The sequence below is a fragment of the Manacus candei genome, unplaced genomic scaffold (genome assembly GCF_025592945.1).
Source record: "Manacus candei isolate 608988 ecotype Guabito, Panama unplaced genomic scaffold, ASM2559294v1 h1tg000024l, whole genome shotgun sequence".
Lineage (NCBI taxonomy): Eukaryota > Metazoa > Chordata > Aves > Passeriformes > Pipridae > Manacus > Manacus candei.
In genome coordinates, this window is record NW_026138072.1 from 6813570 (window position 1) to 6833991 (window position 20422).

At 38.1% G+C, this 20422-nt stretch overlaps 1 protein-coding gene and 1 non-coding gene across 5 annotated transcripts in view; both read right to left on the reverse strand.

The window, feature by feature from the left end:
- The window catches only part of MAST4 (microtubule associated serine/threonine kinase family member 4), a 292441-nt gene that overhangs the window by 11334 nt on the left and 260685 nt on the right, over positions 1–20422 (reverse strand). For all 4 annotated transcript variants that reach the window (XM_051788337.1, XM_051788338.1, XM_051788340.1 and 1 more), the window contains 10 exons: positions 15222–15430; positions 14343–14481; positions 13172–13304; positions 12305–12470; positions 9412–9513; positions 5547–5669; positions 5185–5297; positions 3255–3382; positions 2920–3152; positions 1043–1243 (listed from right to left, as the gene is read on the reverse strand). In XM_051788337.1, coding sequence (XP_051644297.1) covers positions 1043–1243; positions 2920–3152; positions 3255–3382; positions 5185–5297; positions 5547–5669; positions 9412–9513; positions 12305–12470; positions 13172–13304; positions 14343–14481; positions 15222–15430 — 1547 coding nt within the window. The remainder of the gene's footprint in view (positions 1–1042; positions 1244–2919; positions 3153–3254; positions 3383–5184; positions 5298–5546; positions 5670–9411; positions 9514–12304; positions 12471–13171; positions 13305–14342; positions 14482–15221; positions 15431–20422) is intronic.
- TRNAE-CUC (transfer RNA glutamic acid (anticodon CUC)) lies at positions 628–699 on the reverse strand. Its single transcript has one exon. It is a non-coding gene; the product is annotated as a tRNA-Glu (tRNA).

Below are 20422 nucleotides of genomic sequence, written 5' to 3' on the forward strand. Positions count from 1 at the left end.
ACAACAGTAGCAATTACAATTTAATTTTATTTTATTGTTATAAATGCACTATGTGCTCATCTTTGTGCAAATGTGAATACAACTGTACCCATTTGGGAAGTCTGGACTTTAATTCTGAACCATGAAAAAGTAAAGCACCTTTGCTTCATGTGAAAACACTCACTACACTACTGTTATACTTCCACTTACTTATAGCATTATTTCTTGCTCCAAATTTTGAGCACTTCATCTAAGTCAACACAGTACATGTAGAAGCCTACATGCTATTTCTGTTCTTGTGATACTGCTCTCCTGCTTATCAGCTTTTCTTATGCGGGACGAGAGAGAACTAGTGATTCTGAATGCACTGCTGTAACAAACATCCAGTTTCAGTTTCAGTTTCATGGCCAGTCTTTGTGAACGAAGATTTGGGAAAGGTCTTTACCCTTCGAGCCTGCGCAGTGGATTTTTTAGGTGAGACACAGTGCGTGCAGAACTGAGCCCACCTTTAATCCTGAGGTTCATCTGCCGGGGCCGAGCGAGCTTGGACAGTGGCAGCGAGGTCCTCAGGACGTAGGTTTGTTTAGAGTGACCTTCTCTTAGATGGATGGCCTTACAGGGCTGACGAGCTCCATCTGCCCGGGGAAGTCCCCTGACCGGGAATCGAACCCAGGCCGCGGCGGTGAGAGCGCCACATCCTAACCACTAGACCACCAGGGGCCCCTCAACAGACATCCATTACTGGAGTTATACACAGAGAGATAGTTAAAACTTAAGCTACAACCCTGCTGTTGGATGGACCAAGGACTGTCCATGCACACAGTCAAACAAAGTAGTCACCACTAAGTTACATCTCTGCCTGTCAGAGAAGGCCCCTTAGCAGTAATGTGACCACTGTAACTTGCTGACAAGACTGCACCATCTAGTCATGCAAGTGAATAAGAGAAACAAAAATGTCTGACACAGAATCCATTCTGGACTCTCCAAAATCTTGTGTTTGTGTCATAAACCACCATAATATTGTGTATGTCATAATATTTTGACCAAAAGTATTTATCTCTACCTCCTGGGATCATGAGGGACAAAGCACTTGCAGAAAGGGACTTCGTGACTTTTCCAGAGATCTTCTTTTTCTCTGTGCTTCCCAATCGCTGACGAGCAATATGAGATGCAGCTTCACCAGCTGGCTTTGAAGAGTTATCCGCACTGTCCACAGTCTCACTTCTTCCATTTATTTGATCTAAGTGTTCTGAGAAACTGCCAACTGTATGAAGTAGGGATAAACACATTCAGGAAAAACTGGGGGGCAGGAAGGGGGAATGGTACAATTACGGGATACAAATTTTTCTGTTAACAAATTCATAGAACTACATCACAGAAATCTAAGTAATTCTTCCAGACTTATAGAAGTATACAGTTTAACAGAATGTATTGAAGCACTGATTAAAGTAAAATAATACAAAAAAGCTTAAGCAAGTCTTCTATTTCAAGATGCAGCACTCAGAGCTTAATCATACATTTATTTTTCATGTAAACTCCTTCTAAAGTAAAGAAAAGGCTACAATTCTACATAAGTTGCTATCACCCTAACAAATTTTCTAAAATAATTAAAATATTAAGTGTAATTTTTTTTAATTATTAACTTTTGCTTTTATTATATGGGTGGTTTTCTATCACAAGGAGAAACATACCAAGCACCACTAAACTCAATATTATAACCACCTTGGTCTTAGTCTATCGTAGGTAACGAACTTCCACAACAGTGAACAGAAGAAGGATCACAACATTTCAAACAATGAAAATAAAGGCCTTGTGCCATGTGAACAACTTGCACAGGTTTTCATCAAAAACTCAAACTTGTCACAGAAAGTCTGTATGACCTTATCAACATGCACCACACATATGTCAGCTGTTTAAAGACATAGCAACAGTTCCTAGTATTCCTTTAAGGTCACTGAATATCCATTAGCAAAAGGACCACAGCAAAATGAAGTTACTCTCAAGTGTAACTGGTAAGTGAAAAAAGAGGATCACATGGTCTGAGTCACCATTGCAACTCTGTGCTAATGTCAACACCATAACACGGTGTAGAGGGATAGCAAACAAGACTTGGGATACTGTACAATCAAGGTCAAGGTTTTAGATGAGGGAAGGAGATGGATGAGCCTGAGGAAATTTTCTTCTCCAGAAACAGAAAGAAGGAAAGGGAAGGAGAATGTGAACTATATGAGAAATTAGGAATATGGGAATAGAAAGGTGTATCTTGAAAAAAATTCAGTAAGGTACAAAAGAGAAATAAGCTGAAGAGAGGCAGATGTGTAGATAAGACACTAAGGTCCTGGAGCCTACTGAAATGCAAGCAAATACTTGAGCAGGCTGAGGGATGCATAAAGCAAATAAAATAATTAAGTAGGGAATGGTTTGCAACACTCCCTCCCAGATTTGTAATGACAAAAGTGACTTCCACAAGTCACAGAAAACTCTGCCAAGTTCTGAAAGGTGTACATCATTGAGATATCTTAATTAAAAACACACAGTGGTATAGCACCGCATGTTAGAAAACAGCAATATGGCAGACTCCATGATGACCAAAGATCACAAACTTCAGTGAGAAAAGATGCAAATATAGTGCTTTAAGTGCTAAAGAGTCCTTTTCTTCACAAAAGAATCCTGCAAAGGCTCTATGGTCAAGCCACTGTTTTGTTCACTTGCCTAGCAACCCTCCAGAGTCAGAGGAGGGACACCAAATGATGTAGTTTCCAAAAATGCTGAAACTTTCCCACATTTTCATGAGATTTTATAAGCTCAAGCCTTAGCCCAAACCAGATCCCTGTTTTTTAAAACTTTTTTTAAAAACAGTTCTGATGAATGCTACTGCCAAACAAAGAAAGTCTGTTACTGTTTCTCATGTAATCAGTCAAGAGACCCACTGTCAATTACCTGATAGCGTGGAGCTGCTGATTGTACTTGCTGGAGTGGTTACTTCAGGTTCATCTTGCACAATTTCATCGTTCACAAACGCAGACTTTTCCTGGTCCTCCCGGGGTCCCACTGAGCTGGTGGAATCATCCTGTACTCTCTCAGCTGATACAGACAACTTTGGAAGCAGACCTGAACTGCGTTGCTGCCGGCTACTCTCAGTCTCAGACGAGATGGATGTAGATATTTGTTGTCTGCATTAAAAACAAGCAAACTCTCATGCAGTTACTGAGATGAGGAGGCCTGCTACCTGGCAAGCAGGATGTAGACCCATTCCAGCACCTCCTCCTACTTACATTTCAGAATATTCTGAACTCCAGCTTAAAGATTCCACAGAAGGCAATGCTACATTTTTTGTTTTGTCTCCTGCATCTTCCTTATCTTCACCTTGTGTTTGAGTGACTCGATCTATACTACTAAAAACCTATTATAGACAAAAAAAACCCCAAAATCAATTAATCACTGACATAAATTTGATACAAAAAAAGATATGCAGAATCTATGATTCCATGATTCTAAATGCTTATACAGTATTTCAGAGTGCAGAGTTCAAGCTTCTTGAACCTTTTCAAATTTCCAGGAGTTTATGTTCTTAAAATGCCTTCCTATTTTGCTTTTTTGGCTCCTCACATATGAATACACAAATATAGTCTGTTTTCATGAATTAATCAGTTTGCTCCTCATTTCACAGTGTGAACCAAAACAGTACAAACAAAATCCACAGCCTTGGCCATTCTCAGTCACAGGATTAATGCACATTAATTCACAACCGTAAAGCCAAGCAGGATCAAAAAGCCCTAATGCCCAAGAAACTGTCTTAGTATCTACCAGTAAGTGGGGAAAGTAGAAAAAGCAATTCAAATGTACTTGAATTTAAGAATAAATACATGCTTTATTAAAATGAACTCTGATCACTGGAAGTCTGTTATTTGCTTAGCTGACAAACAGCACACAGTCTGAGAGATACATGTAGAGGTGCAATGACATTATATTAAACAATCAAACAATTACTGTGTAACAGAGCCTTCAGAAGGACAGAAGTTCCCAGAACCACAGAACAAGGTTGGAAGGGACCTCTGTAAGTCATGTTGTCCAACCCCTCTGCACAAGCAGGGTCACCTACACCTGGTTGCTAAGGAACACGTTAAGAAGCTTTTGAAGATCTCCAAGGACGGAGACTCCACAGAGTCAAGAAATGTTTCTTTGTCTTCAGACAGAACTTCCAGTCTCTCAGTCTGTGGTCATTGCCTCTCATCTAAGAGAGATGTCTCCAAAGAGACAAAATCATTTTCCAGTATCTGAATTTGAAACGTACTACCAAGTCAATTTATGGAGTTTACACAGAATGAACATAACCACAATTCCTACCTCTGCTCTTCCATGCTGTCACAGACAGAACACAGTCAGCATAAAATCCACCAATTTATTAAAGCATAACCCAAGACAAATAAGATACAAATACAGACACTCCAAATACCTTTAAACATCTCCTAAAATAGACTAAAGAAACTTTTGAAATAGAAGGCTTTTAAAAATCACTGCTGGATGCTATGTTAAGATTAAAAGTTCACTCATTAGGTATTCCACTTCCATTATTTCCTGTCAATCTATTCTTCACTGTATTTCCTGAGCATGTTCCCTCTGCTACTACTAGTGTGCTCTGACCAGCAACTCATCTCTACTGCAGTTTTATCTTCAATTCAGAGCACTCAAATCACTCCCTCAAATCCACAATTCTCCTTGACCAAAACACATGCCAACCGCCCCTTTGCTTTTCTCCTTCAGTCTAATGTCATTAAATTAATAGCTACTATAGGGTAACACTGTAATCTTTGTTATGCTAGCATCTGCAAGATACCCGTAACACAACTGGAGCAACATGAAAACTATGTACAGGAAAACCAATGTAAAGAACATGTATGAGCATTTAACAGAACACTTCCCCTAAATTTTCTGTTAGGTCATCATGAATTTTCTACAGAAAATACTATCATATTTATATAATTTTCCATTAGTATCTTAAAGATTCAAGAATTAACTTTCTTACAGAATCTTCCCATGTTTTGGTTTACTGTTACTCATTGTATTCTTGCCCAATTTCAGTTAACTTCACTGTTTCTCGAAAAACAATGCCCTATTCACCTCTTGTATAATTTCCAGACTCTGTGAAAGCTGAAAAATGTTTATGTACACAATACATACTAAGATTACAGAATTTTTACTTACTTTTGAAAATCTGTGTGAACATGAGGAAAACTGTCTTATCTCCAAATTAAAATCTTCATCGTTGGTATCATCTTCTTCTTCTGTTTCCATATGGTGATATTTCTCAGAACGAGCTACAGACAAGGGAAATAAAATATCTGAATTTATCAGGAAGAATAGACACCAAGCTTAAATATTACATCAGAGTCTAATTTTATTCTTAAGATTATTTCTGCTGAAATGTCAATCCACCAGTGAAACTGCAAGTTGCCAGTGATTCTGATAAAGGGGCTTTTAAAAGCAGTAATCAAGAGTCTATAAAGATAGTGATTATGTAAACATGGCATTCATCATTTTTTTTTTTAATACAATGAAACACCTACTGTCAAAATAACTTGTGTCATCTTCAGACTCCAACTGTGGAATAAATTCTGCCTTCTGCCTCAGCAAACTATTCCAGTCAAGGCTCCTGAAGAACTGATGCTGCTTTACTTCATATGCACCACCTGGGGGAACCAGAGAAAAACACTGAGCAACCCATATCAAATCCTCTGACATTAACTGAACTAAACCCCTGGCCAATAACGCAAATAATCATGGAAAGGCATTGTCATCGCTGTATGCATGAACATCTACTACCCATCTCCATTTGAATACCCTAAACCTGTCTGAGATCCTCCCTGTCCCTATTTTGTTGTGGCTGTTTCTTTAACAGTGGTGGCACTGTTTTATCATTTTCCCCCTTCTAACATTTTCATTTTTTCTAGATATTTCTGTCAACGATGCATTAGTCAGAATCATCAAACGTAATAGTAGTTATAAAAATATAAATATGTGCACTAGGTTAGTAAGCACAAGTTATAAAATAATGCAGAATTATTCTTAATAGTCGCTCAATGTAAATATTAATGCTGACCTAGAGACCCTTTTAGTGTTCTATGGTAGTAATACACAATTCTATAGGAAGTATCTTATCATTTATCTTCTCATTGATTACTGCCTGCTTGTTGTAATGTGTGTTAAACAATTCCACTAGTTTTAAGTTAAAAAACAATTATAAGAACACAATGGAATACTGGAAATTTTGTCCTGGGAAGATGGGAAATGATGTCATTAATAAGCATACATCTAATTCTAAAAACTGAACAAATAACCTGCAGCAGCAAAACCTGCTGCCAGCTTGAATGTATTTGGTTTACGGTTTTGGTAGTGGGGGGGTTGCAGAGGTGGCTTCTGTGAGAAGCTGCCAGAATATTCCTCTACATCCAACAGAGTCAATGCCGGCAAGCTCCAAGACTGACCCACCACCACCCAATCAGCATTATCTGGGATAATGTATTTAAGAAGGGAAAGGCTGCTACACAACAGCAGCCAAAGAGAGGAGTGAGAACAGGCGAGATGAACAACCCTGCAGACATCAAGGACAGTGCACAAGGAAGGGCAGGAGATGCTTCAGGTGCTGGAGCACAGATTCCTCTGCAGCCCGTGGTGAAGACCACGGTGAGGCAGCTGTGCCCCCGCAGCCCATAGAGCAGGTGGATGCCCAAAGGAGACTGTGATCCCATGCAAAAGCCCTTGCTGGAGCAGGCTCCTGGTCAGTACCTGTGGCCCTGTGGAGTTCACACTGGTGCAAGTTTGCTGGCAGGATTTGTGACCCCATGGGGAATCCATGCTGAAGCAGTCTTTTCCTGAAGGACTGCACCCCACAGAAGGGACCCACACTGGAGCACAGGAAAAGCATGACAAGGAAGGAGCAGCAGAGAGAGCAACCCCCATTTCCTGTCTCTCGCACTGCTCAGAGGGAGAAGTAAAGCACTCAGAGGAGTGAAGGTGTGCCTGGCTAGAATTGAGGGGTGAAGGGAAGGTGGTTTTAGATTTGTTCCTATTGTTCATTATCCTACTCCATTGTTAATTGGCAATAAATTAACTTCCCTGAGTTGAGTCAGCTTTGTTCATGACAGTAACTCCCTTTCCTTATCTCAACCCATGAGCCTTTGCGTATTTTCTCCTCCCATCAAGCTGAGGAGGACAGGGACAGAGCAGCTTAGTGGGTACCTGGTGGGCAGCCAGGGTCAACCCAGCACATTGATACAGCTCATGTACTTCTGAATACCAAGCAAGGAGGGAGCCATAGAAAAAATGTAAAACCTCCAGGATTGGTTTCTAAGTCAGTGTTAGGATTTCTAGGTTGGGTTCCCTTCTGATTGCACCAGGGGAAAATTCACGGAAGCCAAATCTTCCCAAAGGAGACCAAAATCACATCTCCTCATAAGTCACTAGCTAAGGAGTGAGTATTCCTCTGAGCACAATAATGGGATATTACATCAGAATTTTATAATTCTTGATTGGTATCAGACATTCCAAACCCAAAGAAGTATTTTTAATGTCATTTTCCTTCTTCAAAACTAGTACCTATCTTTCTTCCTTCAACTTGCCTATGCCACTCAGGTCTCCTGAGCAAATAAACAATTGCAATTTTCACGAAGTGTTATGCAGCTTGCTAATATGTAATAAATAGAAATGCATGATGGAACCTGGGATAAACTGTGCTATTTTTCAGTGCCCTTGTGGGACCAATCACTGCAGCCTCCATTTCTGTGAGCTGCTTCTAACACAAAGAACCCACAACTTTGCTGAAGTTTCTAAACCCCATGCTTCAAAGAAAAGGCTGCTTGATTTCTTTCTTCAGACTGCCAGCTCTTACAAAGACCAAACACTTCAAAGACATCAGTCCCTAAATGAGCACCAGAGGTGCTCCATGTGGTGGGACTGATCATTTCAGTAGTTAAACCAGACCCATTCTAGTCAATTCACTTTCTCAATCCGCTGTAGCAACAGAGGCAGAATTTGCAATCCAGTTCTGGCCCAGCCTCTCACAGGGTGGCAGTCCTGAATTAACACTGTGTTTACCTGGAAAAAGCATCCTGGCAATGAACCAATGCCTGGAAACAATATACTTAAGACAAGGGAATAAAACTAGTTGTGAATTTTCATTTTGTCTTTGGCAGTGGTGCCCTCTGCAGGAGAGGAAAGCAGCAAGTGGAGAATCCACTGAGGCACGACACTTTCCTCACTCTTAACTTACTCCAGACCATGAGTTACAGAGAAGCCTAAGGGTTGTTCACATAGGTCTCAGACATTCAGGGAGGGACATGCAGTTCATTAATCTCAGTCACATCGCCACATCCCAAAGGAAGCCAAAGGAAGATATGTCATTTGGGACCAAGTCAATAATACTCAGAGTCTGGGTTATACTCACATTTTCCCCATGCAGCTGTGGTAAGGCCAGTTATGAACTGATTCCTAAAGCTTCTTTTTAAATGAGGTCTAAAAATAGGTAGCACAGTCTGACCACTGGACTCGTTTTTGCAAGCAGTTTTCCAAGTACTCTCATGCTGACTCAACCTGTCACTTAGTTTCCTTAGTATCCCCAATGTACTTATATTCATGGCATACAGTGTTCATACCTTTCTATGGGTTCTTTTATGTAGGAGGCTTTTTTCTGCTGTGTTTACCTAGTGCTTTGCCCAGTAGGATGGCAGTCAGTGACTAGGGTTCCCATACAACATCACTTGAAAATCGTGTGCAATATTCTTCATTACTGCCTCGCACAGAAACTCCCAAATAAGTCCTGCTCCATCAAGTAAAAACATAAACTCTATTACATAAACATACAGTTCTTTCATTAGCCTATGCAGGCTCACTAGTCCTAATACCTTCTTAACATTCACATTTGTGTTTTAATTCTTCTTCATACAAGGTATTAGTGCTTTATGAATGAGTATGACAATATTTCTGAATAACTAGTATGAGTACTCATCACCTATCCTAAAACCTGAAGGAACCAATTTGCCAGGCTAAGATACTTCTGAAAAACGAAGCTGTTTATTGATTCCCCTTCTCTATTTCTGTGTTTAGTTATTTAACCGTATTAATAAAGAAACCCCATCCAATGGCTGCTTTGAAAAATTTGTTATACTTATCAACTTAAGAGAAGAGTAAATGCGAATGAGCACACGTAAAGTCTGTGAAGTCAAAAAAAAAATAAAAATGGACAGTCATCATCCTGTTAAGCTCATATTACCAGTCTGAATCTATAAAATACCATTGGTTAGAATGGCATGTTGTCATACGGCTTATCTTGACAGAGGTTTCCCAAGTAAAACAAACAGATGAACAAAAGCTCCCAGCGCTGAATACAGAAGCCATTTCTAGAACATTAACAATGTAAAATTAGTGTCTCCTAACCTGTTCCCAATCTTTCCAAAGGATTCTGCCTGAGCAGCAGGGTAATCAGATCCTGGGCATCTGGAGGTGGTGCTTCATCCTTTTCAGGCCAGTTGATTTCATCTAAAAAAACCCAGAAAGTTGTTTGCTATTACTTAAGTCTGATCCCAGCATTCAGCACAAACTGTGTGAAAGCTCTCATCGTCACCTAGCAGCAAAGCAGAGTTAAGGCAACTTTTTGAAGTTACTCTGTTGGATACCAATTACTTCTAATTTTATACTCTCTATACAGACTCCATAAACATATTATGTTTCCATTTTCCTTTTAAGTATCCTTTAACCCAAAACAGTGTTTAGCAACAGAATACAAGAATGCTTGGCTCATGGAAAACTATTTCAAAATATTAGCACAACTTGTACAGTCTTCTCCCTGCACTCCCAATCATGGTTTAAATTGTAGCTGTGTTCCATGGAAACTGTTGTTAAGATGGACACTGCTGACCTGACCAAGCACTTGCTTGGTCACATCTGTATTTCTTCTATAATGTTGGGAGACTCACTAAAGTCATTACTCCCATGACTAAGGGTCCAGGTATCACTCTGTTCTGGAGACATATACAACAATGGAACTTTTCTTCAAGAGTCTCATACTTCCAAGGAAAACCACCTTCCTCTACTGACTCTTATACTACCATGGCTTTTGCACTTCATGGCAAGCTGGACATAAATCATGCAATCAAGACAGGATATCCTGTCTATGAACATGAACTTTCTAAAAGCCTACATAGCAAGCTTTGTCTGGCTTTTAGCAGAAGCTGCCTCCACAAATGCAATACATTTCAGGTTTTAGACAAAACTCTGCAGACGTTTCTTGGAAGGTACAAGGATTTTGGCGACAGAGAAATAGAACATTAGGAGCTCAGGAAATACAGAAGGCTGTAAAGGATTTTGCTGTCATATGACCTAGACTTCTCCTTCAAAATAATCGTACATGGAGAAATAATCATAAAAAGCTACATACAAGTTTAACCTCCGTATTTCAGAGTTTAAGCAAAAGTACTGAAATAAACAGGCATGAAATGTAATCTGTTTCTGGAGCAATATTTTAAACTCCTATCACTTTTGGCATGTAAGTTTACACTGAGGCCTCCCACAGTTTTCCTTGGGGGAGGAAACCTGAGGGCAGGAAAGGCAACCTACAAAGAAGGCAATGGCAAGATTTTAAAATAGAATTTCAAGTAGAATATAGATTTTGCCCACAATAACTGGAATAAAAGTCTAGGCTACAGTTTGGGTTCTTTAACACAGTTTTTACAGTTGAATACAAAGGGATCATTTATTTTAGCACAGGAAACTTATCCAATAAGAGTTCTTCTAGAAACACTAAGAATTATTTCAGTAAGTAAGAATATCTAAAAAAAGAAAAAAATGATAAGTCAACATCAGAACAGGAAACTAGGCTAATCAACAGCCTTGGAGAGTGAGTGGAAATAGATCAGGTTAACAAATACACTTCAACAAATAATTTATGTAAGATAAATGGATACATTTAAACAGATAAAGTTATTTACATAAGCATCAGTTAGATTGTAACACATATGTTTTACAAAATGTAAAATTAATGCCACAAGCCAAATAAAGTCTGAAGTGCAACTTTTGTCATTAATTTTAAGACTATTCCCTCCCCTTCTTCAAGTCAGACAGCATAAGGATGAAAACACAGGTGCACATGTCCAGCAGTGCAATAAAAACATGAGTTATTTCCGTGTTTTCCTGCCTACAGCTTCCACTGCAGTTTAAATCTGATTTGGGAAATAAAGCATGAATATGTATTGCAGCCACAAGGCATTCACAAAAAAGACATAATTTGCTCCTTGTCTTAATTAAACAGTTCATTCTTTTTGCCACTCAGGCCTCAGCATATGACATCAGAAAACAACACGGTTATAAATTTATAAATCCACAAACAGCTAGGATATTGTATAAAGAGGTTACAGGCACTTCAATACAGTTTACAAACAAGCCTGGCTTTCAACTTCAGAGATGGAGGAAAGCAAGATGATGACAGTGTCTCCTTAAGTACAAAAGGGGATTTGTTGCATTCTCAGAGAATAAGGAAACAAAGGTGCATTCTGAGCTTCTGGACATTTTAAGCAGACCATTAAAACAGAATGGGAAATAGTAACAGAGGTGCCATTTTGTTAAACTTGTGTCATAAATAGAGACTCTCTACATCTATGCACCTGGGAAATTTATAGAAACAGCGTAGGATAGTGAACAAGTCTGTTTAATTATCATTCAGTTTTGTCACAAGCCATATAACACTTAGGGTCAGTTTGCAGGTTAAGATCTAAAAGGTTACTGAATTTTAAATGGAAGAAGAACAGCTGCCACAGAAATAACAGTACACTACAACAATCACCAATGAAATCATTAACAATCTGTGAACTGAGTTTGTTTCCTTCTCTTTCTCATTATTTATTATTCGGGAGAGATTTGTTTTAGAGTTTATTACATTTTTGTTAATTTCTTCCTTGTGTCATGAGGCATTTTCCCATTTATGCAAATTTAACTGTTTCTTCTCTGCTACAATTTATTTACCGAAGACTGAAATCACTACTGCCATAGTAGCATGACTTTTTTACTGATACTGCTTTGCTTTTCCAAACAGTGCAGCTTAACCATTGTATTATATATCACTGAATTTCTGTACTTAGAAACAATATATAGTAAGTTCAGCTTTTAATCCGTATTTATTCTTACTACTTTGATAGCAAATTGTGGTTTACAATATTACAATAATGGTGGATTTTTTGAGCAAAACTAGCTTGAAAACCTAGTCTATCAGTAAAGTTGTAAATACATTTACTATTAACAGAAATTGAATCATATCTTTTTTTGTGATTATCCTCACCACTGATTACTTGTCCAAACAGCTCTTCTGGTGTATCTCCAAAGAATGGCACACATCCAACAAGAAATTCATAAAGTATAATTCCCATAGCCCACCAGTCCACTGGTTTTCCATAACCCTGTCTCAGTATCACTTCAGGAGCTATGTATTCAGGTGTACCACAGACCTAAAAGAAAGAAAACAAGCATGATGGTAAAATAAGTCTAACTCAGTTATGTCACATTATTTATAATTTTTGAAATGTAAATTAATATGGAAACATGGAATTCTGTCAGGTTTAGTCTGCTAAGTTTACATAACAGCTAATGCTTTTAGAACAACTTACCTATATTAAGAAGCATCATAATCAACATTTGTGTATCTGTGATGCAAAGAACAATCTGTGCTTTGTAGATAGGAGCCCATCATAGCAAGTATTTTATGTAACTTACAACATATCCTTAAGTTGTGGTGGTTTTATGTTACAGAACTTCTACAGTGAACAGATTGTGAGCAATGGTAATGAGGCATGCTTAAAGGAAAATGGGTCATAGCACCGATTTTAGCACCCTTGGTTCTACAACGCATAATGAGCTCCACAAGTACTCTGTTGAGACATCATAATTCCTCATAAAAACAGGTTCCATTTGTCTCTCTCACAGATTAACTTGCACACAATTAGGTTGTTCATCTTACTAATAGATCCTAATGCAGAAAGAATAAAGCCTAGAACAATCTGCAAGGCATCAATAAAAATAAATGACATATTCAGTTGGAAAACCAGAGCAGAAATAACAATGGTTTATTTGGTATTATGGCACATTCTGCTGGCAAAACATTATTTCATGTGAACACTCAATGTAGAAATAAAAAAAGGCCATTTCTTACTTGTTTGTCAAGGAATTCTCTGGCATCCTTCTCAATATGACCCTCATAGAGATTGGTAGTCAAACTCATTAGCCCCACTTTTGACAGGCCAAAGTCTGTAAGCTTTATATGGCCCATGGATGTTACTAATAAACTGAAAAATCGAAAGATTTTAAGTTATAGTGATATAATTCAACTTTATGTGCTTATAATTGTTATTACTACTATAATACCTAGAGAAAAATGCTTCAATAGCACTGTAAAAGTATAAACACAGTTTAAGAAGTGATTTAAACTAGGTACAAAATAAACACATTAAAAATCTCAGTCTTACTTTTGTTACTATTATTATCAGAGGTAAACAAACTTTTTATGTGTTATTGAACTACACAAGTCCTGAGAGCTGAATGCTAGAAGCTTAGAAGAAAGCTATCATCTGAAAGACCTAAAATAGGGCACATGTCGCTTTTGAAGTGATGTGAGCATTTTCAGTCTGGTATGAGGTGGATCATGCATTTGAAAAATCTCTCAGATATTAAGCTAGTAACTAACACTTCACTGTCCTAAGGTATCATGCTCTATGAAGGTATTGTCAGTTAACACCCACGACTCCAATTCTTTTTCTTTTTTTCTTTTTTAATCTGAAACAGGAAGAAGATTAATGGAGTTTCAATGGCCTTACTTTGAACTTCAGCTACTTGCTGTAATGTTAATTTGTATGTACAGGAGTAATATTGTACTTTTCAATATTGAAAATAAAAAACCCAAACCCCTCAAAAAACAAAATCGCCCCCAAAAATCATGCAACAAGAAACATTTCTCCATCTGTTCAATTTTGTCTTCATATATGCAGATATCTGCAAGTTAATGATATTTTGTATCAAACAGTGGTTGAACCATACTTTGAAAAAACTTTTCCTTACTAACCAAATGCATCCCCCTCCATTTCAAACAGAAAAGTACATTTTTTTTTTTAGCTACTCTGATAGCCCCTTTCATCTTAACGCAGAAAATTCTTAATTAGCTCTTTTGGAGAAAAAATATATTTTCTGTAACTTCAAGTAATGAAAATTCAAATATTGTGAATTTACATATCATTCACTAGAAAAAAAAATATTCAAAGCAAGTTTAAATCTTTCATATTTTATCTACCAATTCAAAGTCCTCTTTCAGTTGTATTCCATACACATACTTGTCTGGTTTCAAATCCCTATGTACAATTCCATAATTATGAAGGTATTCCAAGGCCAGAACAGTCTCTGCAAAGTACATCCTTGCCATGTCTACAGGTAAGGGACCCATATTCTTCATCAAAGTAGCACAGTCTCCACCTGTGGAAATAGGACAAATGTTCCAGATGATGCTATAAAGTCTGAGGTGTATCAGTATAAACCATACATGATGCAGAAAGGGACCCAAACAACAGTCACAAATGTTTATTTTCTAATCAGATGATTCAACTGAACACGTGACCCCACGAACTACTGTACTGGAAACACAGTGTGAAGCTGGGAGAGAGCAGTACAAAGATTAATCTGAAACCAATAAAGTACATGCTGCTACTTAAGGGAATAAAAGGTGAAAAAAAAGAAAAAAAAAAGTGTCAGGGGCAGGGAAGCCCACACAATGCTTCTGTCCACTGTTCGCCTTCAGCATTAGCAACTTTTCAAATTGTCTCCTCTTTCCTATTTCTCTGTAAAAATAACTATTACAAATATCCCCACATGTACTAATGAAAATCTGAACTCCAGAAAAAAGCAAACATTTCCACATGAACTTTGAATGACAGCACACTTCTGATTACAGTCTATAGGAAACTTACCCTAAGAGCAGTTATTTCCCATTATAGCTGGAGCACAAGTGTTCTACAAGCTGTTTACTGGGGGATAATGACTGGGGGAAAAAAACCCACAAACAAACACCTTGCTGTTGGATCTAGATCCTAAATCTGAACTGCTAGAATACAGAGGACACACGGGAGGGCTTTCTAATAAGTATCATATGGGTTGTTTTTCTTTCTTGGTGTAAGAAAACTCTCTTCCTCCTCTGTAAAACAGAACAGACATTTTACCTTCCACATATTCCATGACCATGCATAAGTGACGTCTTGTTTCAAAGGAGCAATACATGCTGACAACAAATGGATTTTCTGCAAATGTCAGGATATCACGCTCAACAAAGGCCTGTTGGATCTGGTTTCGGAGGATGAGATTCTGCTTATTAATTTTCTTCATGGCAAATCTTTGTCTGGTTTCTTTGTGTCTCACAAAATAAACCGCGCTAAAAAGTTCAAATGGGAGAGACAAAGAAAAAAAGTCTGATTAACTATTAAAAATACATTTTAAAATACATTTTTAAACAAAAAAAATTTTTTTTAAAAAATGGTATATATATTATATAGGAGACTTGTTTTAAAGTTGTTGACTGTCTTTTACATTAAAGAATGATTACAAATCTCATTTTGCTTCATAACTGGGATGAATCTCAGTCAACACAAATTAGTATGCAAACTAAAACCATGCAACTCTCCTCCACTTTCCTCTCACTCCCCCAAATAAACAACAGATACAATAGCAAATGCTCTCAGCTCAGGTAGATTTTGGGCATCCCCATTAACAAAGGATTACATATGAAACCCAGCTATGGTACAGTGCTACAAATCATTGTGACAAATGCTCATTCTGTAGGTCTGCTGTAAGGTAAACATGACTCAGTCCTGGGGATTTTAAAACACGACACAGGCTTTTCATGAAGGTTGCTCAGAAGTTGCTCGTTGGGGTGGCTCCCTCATCACAAGGTGCAAAATCCTCTGTCCTTTTTTCAGTCCCTGACATCAGCACTGATCTCTATCAGAGGCAGGTCACCAGTAGGTAACCTGAAACAAAGATCGCTGCATCAACCACATGGTAATGGAGGACTATGATGTATCTTTACAAGCACAATTTCCACTCGGCTGCTGGGTACAAAGTTTCCTGTGAGTCTGGTTAGATAAGGCAAAGGCAGTGAGGGAAGCAAAGGGAAAGAAAAACTCACTTGGGCAAACACTGTTGTCTTTCAAAGCTAAGGAGAAGGAATCACCCTGCTGTGAAACACTGACACAGGACATTGCTGCATTTCTCAAAATCCCTTGGGGCAAATCCTAAAAATGTTTGCCCTGCTTGAAATCTACTTTGTAGCATTTAATGCTTATACCACCTCCAGAATACAATTACCACAGTAGTAAGTGTTTACCGAAAGAAAGGACTCAAAGGAGAAAACGGGGAAGGGGGGGCGGAGGGGCGGGCGGAGGGGGAAGGGAATAGGACTCAATTATGGAGGTTTTAAATTTTAAATTTATTGTCCCCATGAGGTCCAATTATCAGCATACAATTACTTAAACACAAAAAGCAACTCTTGCCTTACTATTTCTATGAAGATCTTCCCAGGAGCAGGGAAGATAAGGAGCAGGCAAAACACACTACACAATTATGAAAGTAGATGAAAATACCTTGGACAAAACCCAAGGCAAACCCAACCCTTCATGCCTCCTACTAAGTCTCACTCCCTTCTGCCTCTCCCAAGCTGGAATACAGTCTGAGCTGAAATTCAGCTCCAGTACTCCTCACTGCTGGCTTCATGCCTTTTGTCCTGCGCCTCTTCCTACTGCTCCCCTCATCCTCACTTCTCTCTTAACTCTTTCATTACAACTCTTTCCCTTGCTTTTCTTTCCCTTATGTTTTGGTTTTCCTCTCTTATTTGTTGCCATCAAGTGTCTTTCAGCCTTAGTTTCTTAATCTCCTGTAATTTCATCTCTTCTTTTCCCTGTTTCAGTCCCCCTATGCACTGGTGGAATACAGAAAAGTAATGCCTGAAACCTCAGTCCTTTAAAAAAACTAGTTATATGAATGAACTGATGACTGACTGAGGAGTTGGCACACAGATCCTTCTCAGGAGTTTTAGACTGGACAGTGTGCCAAGATGCACTTGTGAGAGGCAGATAGTACCAGAGCATATTATTATAGATTCTTAATAAATCCTCCCTGCCAATTGCGTGCATCTGTAAGATCATTACTACCATATTTAAAAATTATTAACCATTAAGCTTCAAAGACTGTTTAGCCCAGTAAATATCTGGGACATGCTGGCTATATTTTCCCAGCTGTCTAAACTGCATTCTCCAGTCTTACATCACAAGCCGAAAACTGTATGACTCCTCTGGGATTCTGTAATTCCTCAGGAAAACACTGTTTATTTCAAGTGTACCAGACTCCAAAGACAATTGCGACGCAATAGTCTTCCTCATTCTTACATACGTATACACTGTTTATGCTACAATAAGTGCTTTTATCTTTAACATACAAAAATGTCTAACATCCTCACGTCCTCCCATCACAGTAACCCTAGCAAACAGCATTTATACTTTATGAAGAAAACTATGCCCCAGCAAGCAGCATGTTTATCATTAAATACTGCTCATGACCTTCAGTATATAATAAAGATAATTTCAAATTTAAGGATTCTTTGACACAAAAACAGTGTAGGAAGAACACCCAGATTGCCCTGTTGATCCATTCAATGACAGTGGCATGCTCTGTCTGCCTGCAAAGCCTCAACTAGAGTGGTAGCGTTGCAGTACTCCAATGGTTTCAAGTGAAGAATTTGCTTTCCTTTCTCCCCCCAGCTTTCTGTTTTCATAACATGGTGACAAGAATTTCCAAAACATCCCCTAATTTCACTGTGCAAATTTCAACAGGTATGCAAGTGCTCTGTATTTTACTGATGTTGTAGTTCAACACAGCAAATAAAGTTCACTTTTCAAGAGAAATAAGAACATTCATCAACTTTAGCACTGTTCAAACATTACCTTATTTCACTTCCAACATAAATCTCAGCTTGAAAAAGTATCTCCATAATATCACTAACTAGGAACAATTATCAAACACTGTGCACTGTTAAGATGACAAAAAAAAGCTAAAATGTTTAACTGGTTTCCTGAATTAGTCCAAATTAAATATTATGCAATCAATCACTCCAATCTTACAGTAATGACTCCTGTTTTTTCTCTAAATTGAAAATCTTTAATTACTGAAAAAAGTCAGGTAGGCTTCAGGGTTAGTTTACAGCTCTTCAGTAACTTAAAATTTTTAGAGCCATTTTACAATTTATCCTACATTCAGTGCTTAGGGCTATTATAGCCATATCACTTGCTTTTACCCTATTTTCTAATCTGTCAAAGGACCCTGAACTCCTTGTGGAAACACAGGTACTGTACTTGCTGCTTAAAAATTTCACCTGCTGACCAAATGAAATTCATTTTCACAAGTAATTTCCTTGGAAGAGACTGTTAAATACTGTACTAGCCTGGAATTATGTCTGACGTAGCCTCCAGTGAAGAGAAGCTACTTCTGACGCTGTGATTCATGTTGCAGCAATATGCTAAAGTGTACAGATAGTTATTTAAGATTAGAATTTAAAAGCAGCACTGCACCATATCATAGCTGGGCAATGTCCATGACCAGATCAGAGTTATATGGGGGTAAGGGGAAAGGCTATCTGGAGCACTGCAGCAGTCCTGACACAAGCATCCAGTGCTTCTGAGCTCTGGGACAATCTGGGACAATATCAGACTTATACCAGTCTGCCTAGAAAGAAATGAGAAGCTGGCCACATGATGAAGAGAACATGATGGCTTTGATCCTTCTCTCACAACTGGTACTCGTCCTAGTTGTTCTAATATGCCATCAATTTTGAAAAATTAAACCACCCTTCCATACCTAACAGTAGAAATGCATTCTATCTTCATGGAAGCTAGTAACTAGTAAGCGCAGATTCAAAATGATGAAACCGGTGTCCAAAATTCTCATGGGTAAACTGCCTGGTGCTACTTAAGTGAACCTACAAAGCCACATATCCCCCTCTCCCCTTCCACTTCTGAACTGGTGGCTGCCAGGCTGATGATGAATTAACTTGAGCGATGGGATTTTTATTCTTCAGCTGGGTAACTTCCTTAGTCCCATTCCCACCACAGTACTATCAACAGAGTAGAGAAGGGGCAGGAATATTCACAGGTTAGGTGCAGCAGCTGCTCAAGATAACACTGTTTCCAAGTTTTTAAATTTATCAAGCAACACCATTAGCCAGTATGTCATGTACATATTGGCATTATCATCTCTGTAGAAGTAAAAGCATTCCAGGCAGGACGAAAAGCGATATTATGCATTTGGTTTAAGCAGATACATTTATAAATTGGTGAAGATGTATTGAACTAACATAACTCACTTCCCTGAGATCAAATGTAATCTTTATTTTGTTGAGTTGTTTCAGGAAACCACGCTGATATTAACTTGAGATGGACTACTACTACCTGCTACCTCTTGCAAGTTGGAATATGGAAAAAATGTTGCTGTGATTGCATAAAAAGTTTTAAATTTGGGAAGTATGAAAAGTTTTGACTGGCTGAAAAAAGTCATATAGACAGCTTGTGAAACCCTTAATGACTTGGCCAGAATCCTACACTGTTTACTGATTCACAGCTTGTTAAACTTCTTGTATATTCCTAGCCATTCTCAAAAGCCTCATCTATGACACCTCATCTACTATACAGTCATTCAATTGCACTATGAGTTTACCCAATCAATTAAAAGTAGAGAACTGCTAAGATATTTACTCAAACCTTCACAAAACCAATAGTTTACATTTAAACTCATCAAGTTTAGCATATCTGACAATCTCTGCTACAGTATGCCAAGACCAACAAATGTCAAGCAGCCAAAACTTTCTATTTCACTAATAAAGGCAAAAACACCACAGCAAAATAAAAGAACAGATGAGGTTTCCTTTAATTGATTCAGAATTAAACCCTCCATTATAGCCTCAAAATAAGTAAAATATTACTACAGAATACTGAATCTTTAATAAGTCAGAGCACAAAACATGGGCAATAACATTTTTTGAGAATAAATCAGGTAGAATTCACACATCTTTAGATGATTTCCAAAAATTAGTGGCCTGGAAAAAGACACAAGGGAAAAAATAATCCTTGTAGCATAACAACAGTAACTTTTATTTCAGCTGTTTACATTTGTAAATGAACTGCAAAAAATGCCTTTAGGACAATTTATTGCTTTATATTCACAAGAAACAGATATCATTGGTTTATTACACTACATTTTGTAGATGGGTTAGAAAGCATTTAGGTTATCTTAATGTGGTCCCCTTTAAACTTGACCATAATTTTTGAGTAAATTAACCATCAACTGTACTGGTGCCAACACAAAAAAGAAAAACTCACTT